The sequence below is a fragment of the Hypanus sabinus genome, chromosome 6 (assembly GCF_030144855.1).
Source record: "Hypanus sabinus isolate sHypSab1 chromosome 6, sHypSab1.hap1, whole genome shotgun sequence".
NCBI lineage: Eukaryota > Metazoa > Chordata > Chondrichthyes > Myliobatiformes > Dasyatidae > Hypanus > Hypanus sabinus.
This window is the reverse complement of record NC_082711.1, coordinates 54,326,148-54,346,440: the sequence shown is the minus strand read 5'-3', so window position 1 is coordinate 54,346,440 and position 20,293 is coordinate 54,326,148. Positions and strand designations below refer to the sequence as shown.

Here is a 20,293-nt window from a genome sequence, read left to right as displayed (position 1 = left end):
GCCTACTACAGCTACTCAGGGAAACAGACATTGGAAGCAGTGCATCAGGATGCAGAGGATGTGCACCAGTATTCAAGTGAGACTAAAAGCAGATCCTTGCAGACCCATGCTCCCAATGATTCTACTCACTAATGTCTGATCACTAGAAAATAAACTGAATTATCTGCATCTGAACCAGTGTGAGATGAGAGACTGCAGCACACTTGTTGTGACAGAAACATGACTCCAGGACCCCACTCCAGACTTGGTCATCCAGTTAGAAGGCCTAAACCCCTTTTGGGTAGACAGAAATGTGCTAGTGCAGGGGAAGACCTCCAAGCCTCTCACCCGGGCGGTTTCTTCATGGTTGCTGGTGACTTCAGTCATGAAAAATAGTCCTGACGAAATACTAGCAGTATTTCAACTTTGCAGCTGGAGGAGAGAATATTTGAGACCTGGTCTATACCAATGTCCATAGAGGCTCCAAGACCACTTATCCATTTTGCTAATCCCTGCATACAGGTCACTTTTTAAACTAGTCAAATCAGTTTGCAGGGAGAACAGGACAGGCCAGAAGGTGCCACCTCAAGTGCTGAAGGCTGTTTTGAAAGCACAGAATGGAGCATCTGGAGACATTAGGAAGGAGGCTACCTATGATCATCAAGTCAAGTCAAGACACTGTTATTGTCATTTCTACCATAACTGCTGGTACAGTACATAGTAAACATGAGACAGCGTTTTTCAGGACCATGATGTTACATGATAGAGTACAAAAACTAGACTGAACTGCGTATATAAAAAATAACACAGAGAAAGCTACACTAGACTACAGACCTACACTGGACAGCATAAAGTGCACAAAAACAGTGCAGGCATTACAATAAATAATAAACAGGACAAAAGGGCAATCCAGGCTTCAGGTATTGAGGAGTCTGATAGCTTGGGGGAAGAAACTTTTTCATAGTCTGACCGTGAGAGCCCGAATGCTTTGGAGCCTTTTCCCAGACGGCAGGAGGGAGAAGAGATTGTATGAGGGGTGTGTGGGGTCCTTCATAATGCTGTTTCCTTTGCGGATGCAGTGTGTAGTGTAAGTGTCCGTGATGGCGGGAAGAGAGACCCAGATGATCTTCTCAGCTGACCTCACTATCCACTGCAAGGTCTTGCGATCGGAGATGGTGTAATTTCTGAACCAGGCAGTGATGCAGTTGCTCAGGATGCTCTCAATACAACCCCTGTAGAATGTGATGAGGATGGGGGGCGGTGGGAGACTTTCCTCAGCCTTCGCAGGAAGTAGAGACACTGCTGGGCTTTCTTTGTTATGGAGCTGGAGTTGAAGGACCAGGTGAGATTCTCCATCAGGTGAACACCAAGAAATCTGGTGCTCCTAACGATCACCGTCGATGTTCAGCAGGGAGTTGTCGCTCCGTGCCCACCTGAAGTCAACAACCATCTCTTTTGTTTTGTTCACATTAAGAGACAGATTGTTGGCTCTGCACCAGTCTGTTAGCCGCTGAACCTCCTCTCTGTAAGCTGACTCGTCGTTCTTGCTGATGAGACCCACCACGGTTGTGTCATCGGCGAACTTGATGATATGGTTCGAGCTGTGTGTTGCAGCACAGTCGTGGGTCAGCGGAGTGAACAGCAGCGGACTGAGCACACAGCCCTGGGGAGCCCCCGTGCTCAATGTGATGGTGTTGGAGATGCTGCTCCTGATCCGGACTGACTGAGAGCTCCCAGTCAGGAAGTCTAGGATCCAGTTGCAGAGGGGGGTGTTCAGGCCCAGTAGGCTCAGCTTTCCAATCAGTTTCTGAAGGATGATTGTGTTGAATGCTGAACTGAAGTCTATGAACAGCATCCGAATGTACGTGTCTTTTTTGTCCAGGTGGAGGGTAATGGCATTGGCGTTGTTTGTTGAGCAGTTGGGACGGTATGCAAACTGCAGGGGGTCTGTATGCTGGGATTAGCATAACAGAGATGTGGTCTGAGTATCCGAGGTGGGGGTGGGTCTCTGCCCGGTATGCACCGGGGATGTTTGTGTAAACCAGGTCCAACACGTTCTCCCCCCCCATTGCAAAGTCCACATACTGATGGAATTTGGGGAGCACTGATTTAAGGGTTCGCGTGGTTAAAATCACCGGCGACAATAAACAGTCCATCAGGATGTGCGTTCTGCAGTTCGCTAATAGCCCCGTACCGTTCACAGTTCATGACAACATTGATGGATATGTGGGATTGATGAATGGTTACATAGGACAATGCATTGAGACCTTTACCATGATTAATCATGACACTGCCAAGGCAAACGAGATGACTGCAAGAGCCACACTGTCCTGTGCCACGAGGGAGGCAAAATGAGGAACCCACAGAAATTCACAGACACCTTGCCCCAGGGACACATGGTGCATGTGCCAAGGTATATAAATCATAGCAGATTATATGGAAACATACAGCACAATACAGGTCTTTTGGCTCACAAAGCTGTGCCAAACATGTCCTTACCTGAGAATTTACCTAGGGTTACCCATAGCCCTCTATTTTTCTGAGCTCCATGTACCTGTCCAAGAGTCTTTTAAAAGACCCTATCGTATTCGCCTCCACCACCATCACCGGCAGCCCATTCCACGCACTCACCACTCTCTGCGTTTTAAAAAAAAACTTATCCCCGATATCTCCTCTGTACCTGCTTCCAAACACTTTACACTGTGCCCTCTCATGCTAGCATTTCAGCCCTGGGAAAAAGCTTCTGACTATCCACACAATCAATGCCTCTCATTATCTTGTACACCTCTATCAGGTCACCTCTCATCCTTCGTCGCTCCAAGGAGAAAAGGCCGAGTTCACCCACCTATTGGATGGATACATGGAGCTTAGAAAAGTAGAGGACTATTGTTAAGCCTAAGTAGTTCTAAGGTAAGGGCATGTTCGGCACAGCTTTGTGGGCCGAAGGGCCTGTATTGTGCTGTAGGTTTTGTATATTTCTATTCTCATAAGGCATGCTCCCCAAACCAGGCAAAATCCTTGTAAGCCTCCTCTGCACCTTTTCTATGGTTTACACATCCTTCCTATAGTGAGGCGACCAAGACTGAGCACAGTACTCCAACTGGAGTCTGACTGGAATCCTATATACGGTAGCTGCAACATTATCTCTCAGCTCCTAAACTCAATCCCACGATTGATGAAGGCCAATGCACTGTATGCTTTCTTAATCACCAAGTCAACCTGTGCAGCAGCCTTGATTGTCCAATGAACTCCAAGATCCCTCTGATCCTCCACACTGCAAAGAGTCTTTATATTTGACCTACCAAAATGAACGACTTCATTCTTAATAGGGTTGAACTCCATCTTACATTTCAACCCTATGTGTTCCTGACAGCGACACTTCCCTTCCAGATAGGCCAAGTACCTTCTGTGCATAATTTGAGTCAATGAGTTACGTGACATCCTGGAAAGCCCCCTTTCCCCTGTGGAACGGGCACCCTGTCTGGCCGCAGCCAAGGTGAGGAGGATCCTAGCCAGAATAAGCCCACACAAAGCTGCGGAGCTGGACAACATACCCAGCCAGGTGCAGAGAAATTGCACGGCCCAGCTAATAGAGTTCTTAACAGACATCTTTGATATCTCTTTGCAGCAGTCCACTGTCCCTTCAGGCTTTGAGGCAGCCACCGGGATTCTAATGCCTAAGAGCGAGATGGTAAACGATTCCCACACAGTGGCACTAACCTCAATAATTATGAAGTGCTTGGTAATGGATCTCATCAATTTTGACCTCCCAACTATGTTGGACCCTTTCAAGTTTGCCTACTGCTCAAGTTGGTCTGCTGAAGATGCCATAGTCTCACCATTGAAGCAATGTTCCTCCAGATCACTGTGCACCCACAATATGTATATATCACACAGCACATAAAATATTACCATGTGAGTTAACAATATATAATTCAAAATGCGCATATTGTGCAAAACAGGAAAACCTCAGTGGTGGCAGAGTATTCATTTGTCTCAGCCTGGGGGATGAAACTGTTACTCAAACTGGCAGTCCTAGTCCTGATGCTTCTGTACCTCCTTCCTAATGACTCGTGGGTCAAAGAGATTGTGGGATGGGTGGTTGGGATTCTTAGTAATGCTCATGGCTCCTCGTATACAACACTCCCAGTAAATGTCACAAATAAGGGGAGAGAGACCCGAAAATCCTCTCATCTGTTTAAACTATCATCTATGGGGTCTTGTGGTCTGATGCGTTGCAGTATCCATACCACACAATGATGCTGCCAGAGAGGAAACTTGATGGTGCTCTTGTAGAAGGTTGTTGAAACAGGGGTGGAGAGTCTTGAGCACCTCAATCTCCTCAGAATGAAGACACTGTGGTGTCTTCTTGACTAGTGAGGAAGTGTTAAGGGTCAAGATTAGGTCATCTGTTTTGTGCACACCAAGGAACTTTGTGTTCTTCACTCTCTCCACAGCAGAGCTCTTGATGTGCAATTGAGAGTGGTCGACCTGCACCTTACTGAAGTCCATGATCATCTCTCCTGCCCATGTGAGAGACTCAGGTTGTTATGCTCACTTCATTTTCCCAGCCGCTCTCCCTACTCCCTGTACTCCATCCCATTGTCATTGTTGACAAGACCAACAACTGTTGTGTCATCAGCGTACTTGATAATTCATTTGGAAGTGGATCAAGCAGTGCAGCGGTACGTCAGCAGTGGGCTGGCGAGAGTCTCTGGGAAGTACCGCTGATGAAGCTAGTGATGTTTCTGCCAATGTGGACTACTGTGATCTTTGAGTTAAGAAGACCAGGATCCAGTTACAGAGAGAGGTGTTGAGACCCAGTGAGGACAGTTTACCCACCGGCTTCTGAGGAATGATCATTTTCGATGTCGGGCTGAAGTTGATTAAATAACATTCTGGCATATGAGGCACCTTTTTCAAGATGGGATAGGACAGGGTGGAGTGCAGAGACTATGGCATCATCAGTGGACTCAAATGAGTGGTAAGCGAACTGGAAAGGAAGATGGGATTTAATGCAACGGGACACGTTGAGGAAGATTACGGTCTCCATCTTGGGCACCGATGATGGTGACTGCTTGAAGCCTGAAGGAGGGACAGTGGACTGTTCCAGAGAGATGTTGAAGATGTCTGTTAGAATCTCTGTTAACTGGGCCCCACGGTCTCTCTGCACGTAACCAGCAACGTTACCAGGTCCCACAGGTTTACATGGGTTGATTCTGGATGAGGTCTTCCTCACATCAGTTGTAGCCAGACAGAGTGCTTGCTCCTCGTGAGGAGGGGGGGGGGGCTTCCTCACCAGCACATCGTTCTGTGCATTAAAGCGAGCGTGGAAGACATTCAGTCTATCAGGAAAAGAAGTGTCACTGTCATTGACATGTAGGTTGGACTTGTAGTCTGTTATAGTCCGAATCTCCAACCACGTGCATCTCGTATGTCTGGTGTCACAGAAACATCTGTGAATTATCTTGTTTTGCCTTACTGATGGCGCAGGAAACTGCAGCTCTTGCTGACCTGAGAGCTGTTTTTTCCCCTAATCTGAAGTCAGCATCTCAATATCTCAGCTGTGTCTGGACCTCTGCTGTCAGCCGTGGCTTCTGATTTGCCCTCATGTAGATGTGTTTAATAACGGTGACGTCCTCAAAGCACTTCTCTATGTAGCCAGGCACAGATCTCGTATGTTTATTGACGTTAATGTAGATAGCAGCCTCTCTGAATAATTTACAAAACAGTCCTGTGATGCTGAGGTTGCTTCTCTGGTCAGATCTTTTTCCGGTTTACAATAAATCAGTGGTCAGGATCCAGCAGCTAGCATAACAGATAAGTGATAAGAGAGTCAGATTTGGGGATGGGGAGCAGCTTAGTATGCACCAGAGATGTTGGTATAAACCAGGTCTAATGTGTTCTCATCTCTGGTAGCAAAGCCAACATGCTGATTGAATTTAGACAGGACTGTTTTTAAGTTAGAACGGTTGAAGTTGCCGGCAAAAATAAAGAAACATTCGGGGTGTTTGGTTTGCAACTCACTGATGATGGAGGGAAACTCTGATTTTAAACCTCCTCTGCCTTGCGGCCATACCCATCCATGGGAAAGGCTTCGGGTGTGAACCCTGAGGAAGAAATCTGGAGCTGGAAAGCTGAGACAGTTTGACGTTGTCGACAACTTCACTCTGGCGACCCCTGTGATGACACTGCTGCCAAGCTGTATTGGCGCTTGCCCTTCCCTTGTACTACATCAGTGACGTGGAGAGGGGGAACCCGCTGCGTGGGCAACAGCCAGTTCTTCAAATCTTCCCGCCCAGGCTTGCGCCCCGGAGAGGACGCAGTCCACCAGAGGCACAAGCCCATGGTCTCCTATGATCGATGGTTGCCTGCCGAGCCTACCGATGGAGCTTTAGAGCTCACACCGTGCTTCCCAGCATTTGCACAGGTGGGGATCTATGCAGGCACAATCACAACAGCAGTGAACTCCCTGGTTAAATGGAAGAGCCTGAACGTCAGCATTAAGCACTCTATCACAGGCAAACAGCGGCTTATCACTACTGAAGTGTTCACACACCAGTTTTTATTAACGTATACACATGCACCTCCACTGGGGGTCTTGCCAGGGGTCATTGGGATTCTGTTGACCTGAAAAGAGATGAACCCCTGTAGCTGGATGACCACTTCAGGGGCGGTGCCCTGGATGCACATTTCTCTCAGGATGAGATTGCACCTGTCCTTCACTCATGCTGGTTCGGTTTCAGATGCAGCTAATCTAGTTTGTTTTCCAGCGATGGAGCATTTGAAAGCAGAGTCGATGGAGTTTCACCTTTAGTCTTGCACGAATACTGACACACTTTCTGTGCTTGTTTCCTTGTGCGCCACCCCTTGGTGGCTGTAGCAGGTGTCCAATATGCCCATGCTGGTGCGTAGCAGCAGCATGCTGATAAACCAGCCCTTGGGGTGAGGAATGGACTGCAGAACTCTTGGGAGAAGAAGTCATGAGAAGCTAGTGGCCAGATGAGGGAGAAGAAAACCTGGCCTGTGAACGTGTGATGTTTCCTTTTTGGCCTAGCACGCCATATACCCAAAATCTCCTTATTTTTGAGTCCTTGTTCCGCTTAGTGTCAGAATGACCTGCTAGGGAAACTGAAGCTTTTTTCACTGTATAGCTTCCAGATTGCCCTAAGGATGTTACCAAATTCAGTCTGCTTATTTAAAGAAGGCTATTATTGCAACTTGTGGGAAGGAAGAGATGCTAACTTATTTGGGCTATTTTAACCACCTTAATTTTGCTGGAGAACAATTACTTCATTCCCTGAATTGGTTTTAAACCAAGCATGAATTTCTTAACAATGGGCATGTGCTTTTTCAAGGCTGTGTTTAATTCTGGCATAGTGTAGTCCAAAATCTTCAGTGCAACTTACTATAGTTTATCTAGAAGAAACATAGAAAATTGGTGCAGGAGTAGGCCATTCAGCCCTTCGAGTCTGCACCGCCATTCAGTATGATAATGGCTGATCATCCAGCTCAGAACCCTGTACCTGCTTTCTCTCCATACCCCCGATCCCTTTAGCCACAAGGGCCATATCTAACTTCCTCTTAAATATAGCCAATGAACCGGCCTCAACTGTTTCCTGTGGCAGAGAATTCCACAGATTCACTACTCTCTGTGTGAAGAAGTTTTTCCTCATCTCGGTCCTAAAAGGCTTCCCCTTTATCCTTAAACTGTGACCCCTCGTTCTGGACTTCCCCATCATCGGAAACAATCTTCCTGCATCTAGCCTGTCCAATCCCTTTAGAATTTTATATGTTTCAATAAGATCCCCCCTCAATCTTCTAAATTCTGTGAGTATAAGCCTAGTCAATCCAGTCTTTCTTCATATGAAAGTCCTGCCATCCCAGGAATCAATCTGGTGAACCCTCTCTGTACTCTCTCTATGGCAAGAATGTCTTTCCTCAGATTAGGGGACCAAAACTGCACGCAATACTCTTGGTGCGGTCTCACCAAGGCCTTGTACAACTACAGTAGAACCTCCCTGCTCCTGTACTCAAATCCTTTTGCTATGAATGCCAACATACCATTTGCCTCTTTCACCACCTGCTGTATCTGCATGCTCACCTTCAATGACACCCAGGTCTCGTTTCACCTCCCTTTTTCCGAATCAGCCACCGTTCAGATAATAATCTGTTATCTGTTCTTGCAACCAAAGTGGATAACCTCACATTTATCCACATTAAGTTCCATCTGCCATGAATTTGCCCACTCAGCTAACCTATGCAAGTCACCTCTTAGCATCCTCCTCACAGCTAACACCGCCGCCCAGCTTTGTGTCATCGGCAAACTTGGAGATACTGCATTTAATTCCCTCGTCTGAATCATTAATATATATTGTAAACAACTGGGGTCCCAGCATTGAGCCTTGCGGTACCCCACTAGTCACTGCCTGCCATTCTGAAAAGGTCCCGTTTACTCCCGCTCTTTGCTTCCTGTCTGCCAACCAATTCTCTATCCACATCAATACCAAGAACTTTGTGGCAAAACCATCTGCAAATCAAGGAAATGAACTCATTACTGTGCCAAATTTACCGCAATAAGTGTAACCTTGGTCAGCACATACACACCTGACAGCAGGGCAATAAAGGAATGAAGATGGACACATAGAGAGGGGTCATTAGTGACAGCAGAAGCATTAGCAGCATCTGTTGATAGTTTATTTTGTATTGTTATTGTTTTACCTTGTTCTACCTCAATATGTTGTGTAATGATCTGATCTGTATGAACAGTAGACATGACTGAATTTAATGTTTCACTGTATCTCAGTACATATGAGAATAATAATTCCAATTCCATTCTGATTCCAGTTTGCAGTTCCAGAAAACAGAAGTAAGGGTTATGATCTGAAATTGTTGAACTCAGTGTTGAATTCAGATAGCTGTAGGTGCCAAATTAGAAAAACATGGGACTTCCTGACTTTGTGTAGGAGAACGATGAGCTGTTCTAGCTTTCTCACTGTGTAACTGTCTGCAGCCAGAAAGTTGGATGGAGCTCGCTGCTTTCCAGCTGAAAGGTGTCCTCTAACCTACTCTTGTGGCTGAACTCACCGGAAGCATTTTGCATATGTAAAGCCAAATAATTATCCTTCATGAAGTGACAGCATCTAATATGTTGTGTATTATCGTGTGCAATTTTTATTTCAGTGGCCCAGAGCCGGGCTCTTCTCAAATTGTTGAGGCTGATAGTTGTCCTGCAATGCCGAAGAAAAAGTGGTTTCTCATTGCCAAACTTTGAAAGTTAAATATGCAGAGTAGATCTGCTTTAGGATAAATGACTCTGGTTGAGACTAATGCAGGCTTCTGGCAATCGGCTGAGTGTATAGACATGACGTTCCCATGGAATTCTCCCAACACTTTATGACTCTGAATTCTTACTTGTCAGCTCAGTATGTTTATAAGTTGCTTTCTTTACAGTTTGTTGAATAATTTTCGGTGCTTATGGTGAAAATTTTTAACTTCTGTAGACTTAGAAATGGTATATTTTGGATATTTTCTATGTTGCTGATTATTAGAGGGCTGACATGTATGAAGTTTGGTCCTATATTACACTGAACAGCTGGACACTAGAAATTGCACTGTGGTTGACTTGAGTTTCATTCACCTTGAAAGTCTGGCTCGTGAACATCTGTTCAAGTGTTTATTGCTACCAGGATCCGAGAAACAGCAGCTATATTTCCTTCTGACGCCAAAGGGTGTCATTTGGCCCATGGAATCTTTGGTAACTGTCAGAACAAACTCATCAGTTCCATTCCATCACTTAATTCGGTGTAAACCATTCCCTCTCACCTGCCCATCAACTCCACCTGATTCGTTTACTACCCAACTACACCAAGGGTAATTTCCTATATCCAATTATCCTCTGTATCATTATGGATTTGGAATATTGGAGGAAAATGGAATGCCTGAGGGCAAACTCCACACAGACATCACCTGAGGTCAGGATCAAAGCCAGATCGCTCTCTAATGCACCAGTAATTGTACTTATGGCCACAGCATTCAGAGCCAAAATGTTTCATCGAACCTAAGATATTTTTGATGCATTGTCTTTGTTTGAAGCATAGTCACATACAGTCTTTGAACCACACAGTAGCATAGCAGTTAGTACAATTCTGCATTTCAGCATTTGGCATTCAATTTTTGTCGCTGTCTGTCAGAAGTTTGCACATCCTCCGCATGACCATGTGCATTTCCTCCAGATTATTCCCACATTCGAAGGACAAACAGGTTCGGGTTAGTAAGTTGTGACAGACTACGTTGGCGTATGAAGCATGGTGACACTTGCTGGCTGCCCCCAGCACACTTATTTCTTGAGATCCAAACCTTCCTCGGACTATATTTCTTGATGACACAAATGACTCATTTCACTGTATACTTTGATGTACTGTACAAGTGACAATTAAAATTATATATATAAATAAATAAAATCTCTCCTCTCTTTTTCTCTCTTTCTTTCTCTTTCTCCCTCTATCTTCTCCCCCCTCCACTCCATATCCCTCTCTGTATCCCTCTTTCTATAAAATTTAACCCAGGAAATGTGCCGGCCAGTTTGTGCCTAGAAGTAAGCCGTTCTTATCCAGTGCTTTACACTCTGGTTTGGAAAAAAATTGTCTCATTTGCCGGTATACATGTGCATAGTTAAATGACAATAAACATGATTTGACTTGACTTGATTAACAGCAGTGAACTTACTAAGCAATATACACATCTTTTTGGAGACCCTGGTTTTGGTCAGGTCAATGACAGAACTAATATTGCTCTTTTTCAAATACTGGTTGGAGGAAGCAGTAGTAGTTCAGTTCAACCAACAACACACACAAAATGCTGGTGGAGCACAGCAGGCCAGGCAGTATCTATAGGGAGAAGCGCTGTCAAGCGTAGTTCAGTTCGATGTTTTATTAGAAAGGTAGAACCCTCCAATAGTGTTGATGTAAAGAACTGAGCCCATGAAGTTCTGACTGAGGTGAGGGTGCAGTCATTGAACCAAAGCTGATACGTTGCCTGAGAGCCAGGATGCTGGGGCAAATTATTTCTGGTGTTGTCCCAATTCAGTTATTCACAAACCTGTTTCTCAAGGAAAAGTGAATATTTAAAGATTCATTATTTTCTCACAGGCAATGTCGTTAAGCTTTTATTCTGCACAGTACAAACTATAACATGTTGCCTTCATTGAAGCTGGGGATTGCCATATGTGATTGTATTGACTAATCTTTCCGCACATTTGGAAGACAATTCTTTGGTTTTTTAAAAAAAAATCTGCTCACTTGTTTATTTTAAATTGTTTAATGCCACCTATTAAATAACACACACAGAAATGCTGCATGGATTTTCAAGTGTTCATCCATTAATGCTGTTGACAGTAACTTTGAGGGTATTTTTTTTAAATCACCACTTGTTGAAAGAGCATGTTATAATGTGCCTTTCAGTTTAGTTAAGTGTGAAGTTGATATTTGTAGCACAGTTGGTTTCTATTACCAAGTTTTGCATTAATGGGTAATAATGCAATATGTAGCAGGAACTGTGAGTGCTGTTCTCAGACAGGTATTAGCGTTTTTATTTAGAATTTGTGTGAACCAAAAGTGGGATATTAACTGAAAGTAATCCTGCTTCATATGTCCCGATTAAAACCATTTGACGTTGATTCAGATCCTTGCTGTATGCAAAGGTGCTGAGTAAGCTTGCAAACTGCATATAGTTCAGTGAAGGTAGCCTGTCATTGCACTTCTCCATGTCTGGTTTACTCCCTTGAATTCACCCGCCACCAAGTGCAGGAAAAACACGAATGAGAAATACAGCATTCCATTTTACGTTTGGGCAGTCTTCATGGCATTCTCAAACATCTGGTAATCCCCTCCCCACCCACCCACCCAACTCTTTTTCTGTTTTGGTTCTCTCTCATCTTGATCCACCTGGCCTGCATCATCTTGAGTCTTTCCCCTGTCCCATCCACTCGGTCTGCCAATTATCCCTACTGGTTCCTTCCTTGCCTCTCTCCCTTTATTGCATGTTCCACCTTTCTTCCCTATCAGGTGCCATCATCTCCCGCCTTCATCACTTCCACCTGTCACAGGTTTCCCACTCTCACCTGCCGCTCAATGTCAGGAAGACCGAAGAATTCAATGCAGGTTGCTTTATTTAGAGATACAGTGCAGCTTCTGGCCTGACAAGCTGCATCACACTGCAACATCGCTATTTAACACTAATCTAACCACAGGACCATCTACAATGACCAATTAACCTACTAACCAGTACTTCTTTGGAGGAATCTGGAGCACCTGGAGGAAACCAAGGCAGTCATGGAGATAACATACAAACTCCGTACAACCAGTGCTGGAATAAAAAAACTTCTAAATGCCCTGAGTTGCAGTAGCATTGCGCTAACTGTTCCACTGCCATTGTACCAGGGAAATCGGGAGAATGCGCAACAGTGCTCATTGAGGGTTCAGCAGTGGAAAGGGTGAACAGTTTCAAGTTCCTGGTTGTCAACATCGCTGGAGATTACAAGAATAGGGGAGATCTCACTGAGACCTGTTGAATATTAAAAGGCCTAGACAGAGTGGATGTGGAGAGGAAGTTTCCTAGAATGGGGATGTCCATTTAGAACAGAGATGAAGAGGAATCTCTTTAGCCAGAGGGTAATGAATATGTGGAATTCATTACCACAGGCTGCTGTGGAGGCCAAGGCACTGGGTAGATTTAAAGCAGAGATTGAGAGGTTCTTGATTATTCAGGGTAAAGGTTACAGGGGAAGGCATGAGATTAGGGTTAGGTAGGTTAATAAATCAGCCATGATGGAAAGACTCTATAGGCTGAATGATGGGCAGAAAGAGATGAAGTATTTACCAAATAAAAATTTTTATCCCATTGATTATCTGAAAGTGACTTTCGAAATTCCAATTCCCATGCAGCTTTAATTTTATCATTAGATAACATACACAAATTGAATAACCATTTATAAATTATAGCTATCAGTCCTTTTTGAAATGGTTTAACCTGAAAAAGAATATCTATTTTATTGGGTGAATAAGCCAAGGGAAAATCTGGTAATAAACTACGTAGAAAGTTCCTAAAATATCGAAAAAAGTGTGCATTAGATTTTCCACTATATTTATCCACTAACTGAGTGAAAGACATTAAACAATTGTCCATAAACAAATCTAAAAAAAGTTACTGTTCCTTTTGTTTTCCAAATTGAAATGGCCTGATTGGAAATTGATGGTTTAAAAAAATAATTGAGATGGATTTTACTAGAAGGAACAAAATTAACTAACAGTGTTTTTGAAACATTGAAGGGCACCAATGTGGTAGCTGTAAAGGAAACTGGTCAAGAGTTGGCACTAGGAGACATAGTCTAAAAGTTGAATTAGAGGGAGCAAATAAGTAAGTGCCCGGAATTTGGAACTCCCTGTCGTAATTACATTTGGGACAAGTCAGTTGTTAATGGAGATTTGTGAAGTTTTGTTAAGCACAGAGGTTAACGAATAAGGAACATTTTGGATAAAGTTCAGTCATGATGCAATTGAAGGATAGAATGGTCTAAATTAGTTAAATGTAGAAGCAGGCCATTCAGCCCATCAAATTAATGCCAAATCTCTACAGAGATGGCAATCAGTACAGCTCTATTTCCTCACTTATTTCACATGCTCAGTTTAATTGTCCCAATTAGACTTAGACTTATTTATAGTCTGTAAGTAATATTGCTTACTGTTCACCAATATACTGAGGAACACACAGGGAGGGAGAAATTTTAAGTTGAATACATGAAAAAAAAGGATAAGGCTGACAAATCTTGTGTCTCTGGACACAGTGTTTGGAGAGTATGTGGAGGCAAGAAAGGGAAACAAAGAGCATAATAGACTTGGAATAAAGACATTAGAACAGAACAGAGGTTCTTCAGCGAGGTTGTTATGTCAGACTCATTAAACTAGTAATTAAATGCCTAACCAAACTAATACTTTTTGCCTACACTATATCCATATCCCTCCATTCTCCACACATTTACAGTCAGTGACCACTTTATTAGGCACACCTGTACACCTCATTAATGCAAATATCTAAACAGCCAATCTTGTGGCTGCAACTTAACACATAAAGGCATCCAGACATGGTCAAGAGGTTCAGTTCTTCTGTTCAGACCAAGCACTGGGAATAAGGAAGAAATGTGATCTAAGTGACTTTGACCGTGGAATGATTGTTGGTGCCAGATGGGGTAGTTGTGTATCTTAGAAATTGCCGATCTCATGCACAACTGTCTTCAGAGTTTACAGAGAATGGTGGGAAAAACAAAAAAAACATCCTCTGCACAGCAGTTTTTTGGGCAAAAATGCCTTGTTAATGAGAAAGCTCAGGAGAATATTTAGATTGGTTCAAGCTGACAGGAAGACAGCAGTAACTCAAGTAAGCACGCAATGTAACAGTGATGTCCAGCAATGTATCTCTGAATGCACAACATGACGAACTTGAAGAGGATAGGCTTCAGCAGCAGAAGATCTTGAGCTTAAACTCACTTATTAGGTGTAGGAGTTACCTAATAAAGTGGCCACTGAGTGTATTTGCCTATCTAAATGTCTCTTAAAAGCCTGTCTTTTATTTGCCTGCACTACCATCCCTGGTGGCACACTCCAGGCACAAAGATGCAGACAAATTACTTCAGTCATAGCATGGTTAAATCTGTGGAGGTTGTTGGCATGAGTGGCTGTGGAGGCCAAGTCGTTGAGTGTATTTCAGACAGAGATAGACAGGTTCTTCATTAGCCAGGGCATCAAAGGATATGGGGAGAAGGCAGGGGAATGGGGATGACTGGAAGAATTGGATCAGCCCACGATTGAACAGGGGAGCAGACTTGATGGGCCGAATGGCCTAATTCTGCTCCTATATCTTATGATCTTAAAGAGTATGCCTCTCATAATCTAATAAACTCTATTCTGCAGCCTCCACTGCTTTAGGGAAAACAACCATAGTTTGTCTAACCTCTCCTCATTAAAGGCATTTTCCAAATTACAGACGCAATAAATTAGGAAAACAAAGAGAAGACAGAAAAAACGTCAGCAAGTAAAATCAAAGAAGATTCGCACAATGTTTCTCCTGTACAGGCAGTGCCCAGGTTACATATGATTCCTTTCCTGAGTCCGTCTTTAAGTATAGGCATGCGTACAATGTTTCTCCTGTATTGAAAAATGTCCATGATTTTTAGGACCAAGGGAAGAATGGGATCCTTTAAGAACTAGGAAAGAATTCTGTTGTTGAAGGTGGAGGATGAAGATGTGGTTTTTAATGAATACTTTTGTGCCTGTCTTTATATAAAGAGGAGAGTTAATATTGATGTTCCAGTTAAAATAGATGAATGTAAAATATCAGATGAGATAACAGATAAAAAAGGAAGTATTAAAGACTTTAGCGTATTTGAAAGTCCTTAACACATTAGGGCAAATTGCTGAGCCTCTGTTCAAAGATTTTCACTGTACCTGGCTACGTGAGCAGTGCTAGTGGTTTAAATAAATGTGAATTTTGTTTGGGGGTGGGGGGTAAAGAGAGAATATATAAGCAATTTATAGGCTGCTTGGTTTAATTTCTTTCACGTGTAGGTAAATTATTAGAATCATTCAAAGGGACAGTGCAGATCAATAAAGCTGATCAGAATGGACTTAAGGGAAGATTGTGTCTGACTAAATTGCTGGTGCAAGGGCTCTGATTTTGGGAGATGTTGCAGCAACAAGCTGATGTGCATTTTGGACATGGCATCCTCTGGAGCGGGGGTGGGAGTTGTGATTGAGGATCAGCAGGTAAATGCAGATGAGCTGAGTGAAGTTTGGTCAATTTGAGTTGAGCAAGAGTTAGGGAAGACCCAATGGACTTGCTCTTAAGGAGTGATTAGCCTGCATTCCTAATATGCTGCACTGAGTCCTGCTCAGAACTGTCCAGAATCGGGTTTAATGTCACTTGTATATGTTGTGAAATTTGTTGTTTTGCAGCTGCAATGCTGTGAAATACATAATAATGAAAACTATAAACTACAATAAGTCTATATAAAAGTGAAAACTGAATTAAATAAAAATGCAAAAAGAGAGGAAAAAGTTACTGAGGTGATGTTCACGAGTTCATTACCCATTCAGAAAGCTGATGGTGGAAGGAAATAAGTTGAGTGTGTGTCTCTAGGCTCCTGTACCACCTACCTCCTTTATGGTAGCAGTGAGAAGAGAGTATGTCCTGGGTGATGGGTGGTGGGTCCTTAATGTTGGATGCTGCTTCACTGAGGTGTTCTTGATGTTGGGAAAACTAGTGCCCACGATGCAGCCTGGCTGAGTTTGTGACTTTCTGCAGCTCTTTCCAATCCTGTGCAGTGGCTTCACCATAACAGACAGCAATACAATCAGTTAGAACGCTCTCCACTGTCTGTCTGTAGTGTCCTTGGTGTCCTTGGTGACATGCCGCTTATCCTCTAGCTCCTAATTAAGTTTTGCCACTGTTGTGCCTTCTTTGTAATTGCACCAATATGTTGGGACAAGGATAGATCCTCAGAGATGCTAACACCCAGGAAACTGAAACTGCTCACCCCTTCTACTTCAATGAGGACTAATGTGTGTCCCCTCGACTTCCCCTTCCTGAAGACCACAATCAGTTCCTTGGTCTTACTGACAGTGAGTGTAAGGTTGCTGCTGCAGCTCATCCAGCTGATCTATCTCGCTCCTGTATGCCTCCTCATCACCATCTGAAATTCTGCTAGCAATAGCTGTGTCATCAGCAAATTTATAGATGGTGTTTGAGCTATGCCTAGCACTATTTTACATAGATTGTAATATTATGCCATAGATATAAAATACCAATAAGAACCAAAATCATCTATGGGCAATTAATTGAATTTATATATTTATCTATAGTACTAACATTTGATATTCCACAAAACTTTAGAAGCAAGAACAACTCAGGCGAAGGCTTGATCTGATGGGATAATAACTTAAAAAACAAAACATCTGAATGCAATTGTTGGATGGGTGACAGCTGGAATACCAGTTTTGGACATTGCATCTTTCAGTGTAACAAGGCTATAGAAAGTGGAAATAACTTATCCACAAAGATGCCAGCAAATATGGACTTTAGTAAATATGAAAATATTGAGAAGAGAAACAATTTTGTTAAAACGAACAGCCAAGATTAAGAGTTCTAAGAGTGGTTTTCAAAACCTTGATGTGCTTTGATAAAGTAGACAGAAGATATTCCGTTGGTTCTTTAGTTACTGACGAGAGTACACTATAAAAACATTTGTGGAACAATGATTATCAGGATATGAAATGCCTCTGGATCAGACTCCATAATGATAAATAAGAGAAAAGTGGATAAATTGTTCAAAAGTGGACAGTGAAAGGTAAGAGTATTGGACATTAATAGATTTTTCAGGGAGTCTGCTTTGTGAGTAGCCTGGTAGTGATAGTCGATAAGTCTAATTTGAGCACAAGAATAACTAGGGAGGGAATAGATCCCCCAAATGATTAGTGTGGTTACCTGCCTGTGAGTTTGGAGTGTGCTAAGTCTTAAATGGATATTCTCATTTGTAAGTACAGTAGCGAAGGCTGCGGAAACAAGGGAAATTGAGAAAAAGAACAGCGAAGCAAATCAACATTACAAAAGTGGAGGTGTTGGTGGTGCTGAGGTGCTTAAGGTTAGGGAAATCCCCAGGGCTGACGCAGGTGTTCCCTAGGATATTGTAGGAAACATGAGAAGAAATTGCTGCCCTGGCAGAGATTTTTTTTATGTCATCTGTAGCCATGAGCGAGGTAGTGGAAGACTGGAAGGTAGCTAATGTTTTGTCCAAATTTAAGAACAAGCTGCAAGAACAAACTTAGGAGATACAGATTGGTAAGCCTGACTTAATTGGTGTGAAAGTTACTGAAGAGTATTCTGAGAAACAGGGTCTTCCAGCATCTGGAAAGGCAAGGATTAATTAGGGATAGTCAAATTCACGAATTTGATAGAGCCTTTTGAAGAGTTGACCAAGAGGACTGATGAAGGCAGAGTAGTAGATTTGACCTGTGTGGCCTTGAACAAAAGCTTTGACAATATCTTCCTTACACATTAGATCACATGGGATTCAAGGTGAGCTTGCTGGAAGGAGACAGAAGGTGGTAATAGCGAGTAGTTCTTCAGACTGGTGGCGTGTGACCAATGGCATTCGCAGAGGTACTTATTTGTCTGTTCAATAGAGATTTAGATGAGAATGTAGATGCCATGACCAGTAAATTAGTGGATGACACCAAAATCAGTGGTGTGGTGACAGTGAAAATGTTTGCCAAAGGTCACAACCAGACCTTGGTCAACTGCTAAAGTTGGTCAAGGAATGGCAGAAGGAACTTAACTTGGATAGCCTGAGAGGAAAAATTTAGAGGGACTAGAGACACAATTTTTTTTCTCTTTGTTCAGAAAAATACCTTGGTTAGCATGGACAATTTGTGTTCAAAGGCCTGCTTCCTTGCTATAGGACTCTGAAAATGGGTTGAATGGCTTATTTCATTTCTCTTAAAAAAAAATTGTCTTTGGGTGTAAAGTGAGGGACTTATTTCAAGGAATGCTGCAGATTTTTTTTTTTACAGAGGATCTGAGAATGTGCAGGCCTTATCAGGAAATGGCAATATTTCAGATGCTTTACTTAACAGTACTTTGAAATTGTGCAAAGTTTAGCTTTTGAATCCAAAAATTGTTCTTTCAACATGTCCCCAAATAACTCGATTGGTTGTTGGACAGTTTGTAATGCTGTTCAGCCATGTAGAAGCAGTCTGAACCAAATCTGATCTAGTGTCTCCCCGAGTTATCCCATGCTGACTATGGGCATTGATGAAAGATGATCCAGAGAGGCCGAGAAACCCCAGCTGAGCAAGTGGAAAAATCAAATACAATCCCTAAAGACCAAGTCCAATAATCCCTGCTGTGCATGCTGACTTAAGAGTGACTGGGACTGAGATCTGAACTCTCCAAATTCTTAAAACCTGTTAATAGTTATATCTTAAGCTCATCAGAATCAGGTTTAATATCACTAGCGTATGTCATACAATTTATTAAATTAGCATAGAGGAATAAATAAATAAATCAATAACAGTAAATATATATATTTATCTTAAATAGTTAATTAAAATTTTAAAAGTGCAAAAACAGAAATAATATAAATAAAAATGAGGTAGTGTTCATGGATTCAGTGTCCATTTAGAAATTGGATGGCAGAGAGGAAGAGGCTGTTGCTGAATCACTGAGTGTGTGCCTTAAGGCTTCTGTACCTCCTACCTGACGACAACAATGCGAAGAAGGCACGTCCTGGGTGATGGCAGTCTTTACTGATGGGTGCCACCCTTCTGCTCGTGCATGGAATATGATGGGAGTATTAGAGAGCTCGTGATGCCAGTACTCCAGCATAAAATCCTGTCATCAGGAGTATGGAGGCTAGAATGGGGAAAGGGGAAGGAATATTAGTGTAAAATATATTCATAATGCTTCAAAGTTTTCATTCCCTTAATCCTCAAAATATTTCAGTTAAGAATTTTATTCTGTAGCAGATATTTTAGATTTTTTAAACCTTTGAGATATTCCCAATGATATGGACATTGGGGGTGGGGGAGTGAGTAGATAACTTAGTACTCAACACCTTAGTAAATATTCAACATGATACTGATCGAATATACATTCACCAACTTTGCAGTGTCCAGCTGGAGGATCCTCATGTCTAACTCAAATCCATCATATGCATGATAAATAAAGGACAAGCACTGTTGACTGGGCAACAGATGGCACAAGATGCTAATAGAAGCAGTGCATTTGTAGCAGAGAAATTTTGTGTGCGTCAATGGAGTTATTTCTGTATCAACTATCGCCTGAGCCGAATGCAAAATGACACTTGTGCATGTCTCAGTGTATGGTTCCTGAAAGAAGTGGGAAGCACAGCTGTCAGACTTTGCAGCCAAGAACCTGCAGAGGACGTGCAGTGCCGGGAACACACTGCGCTGGTGGCCTCCAACTCAAGTCACCAGTTACTTCAGAGTCTCTTTTCATTAAATTTAAAGTAAGAATTATGGTCACTTCACATGTTTTGGAGCATCCATATTATCTGTAATGTTATCCAATAATCTTATGATATACAGCACCAGTCTAATAATTTAAATCAATCAAGTCAGTACATATACACATAACATCCAATCTTCTGTGAAATGTAGTGTTTGACCTTCATTTTCCTGAAAATTTGCTCCATGAATGGTTTATTAAAGTCCATTTTGAAGACTTTAAATTTTGACAGTTCCCA

General features: G+C 42.6%; 1 protein-coding gene across 10 annotated transcripts in view; it reads left to right on the top strand.

The window, feature by feature from the left end:
• LOC132395472 (voltage-dependent L-type calcium channel subunit beta-2-like) overlaps nucleotides 1-20,293 on the top strand; it is a 324,563-nt gene that overhangs the window by 243,573 nt on the left and 60,697 nt on the right. For 2 of the 10 annotated variants that reach the window (XM_059972151.1, XM_059972150.1), the window contains exon 3: nucleotides 18,089-18,189. The exons of the other annotated variants lie outside the window; for them this stretch is intronic. In XM_059972151.1, the coding sequence (XP_059828134.1) occupies nucleotides 18,175-18,189 (15 nt within the window). In that variant the 5' untranslated portion in view covers nucleotides 18,089-18,174. The remainder of the gene's footprint in view (nucleotides 1-18,088; nucleotides 18,190-20,293) is intronic. 10 annotated transcript variants of the gene reach the window in all.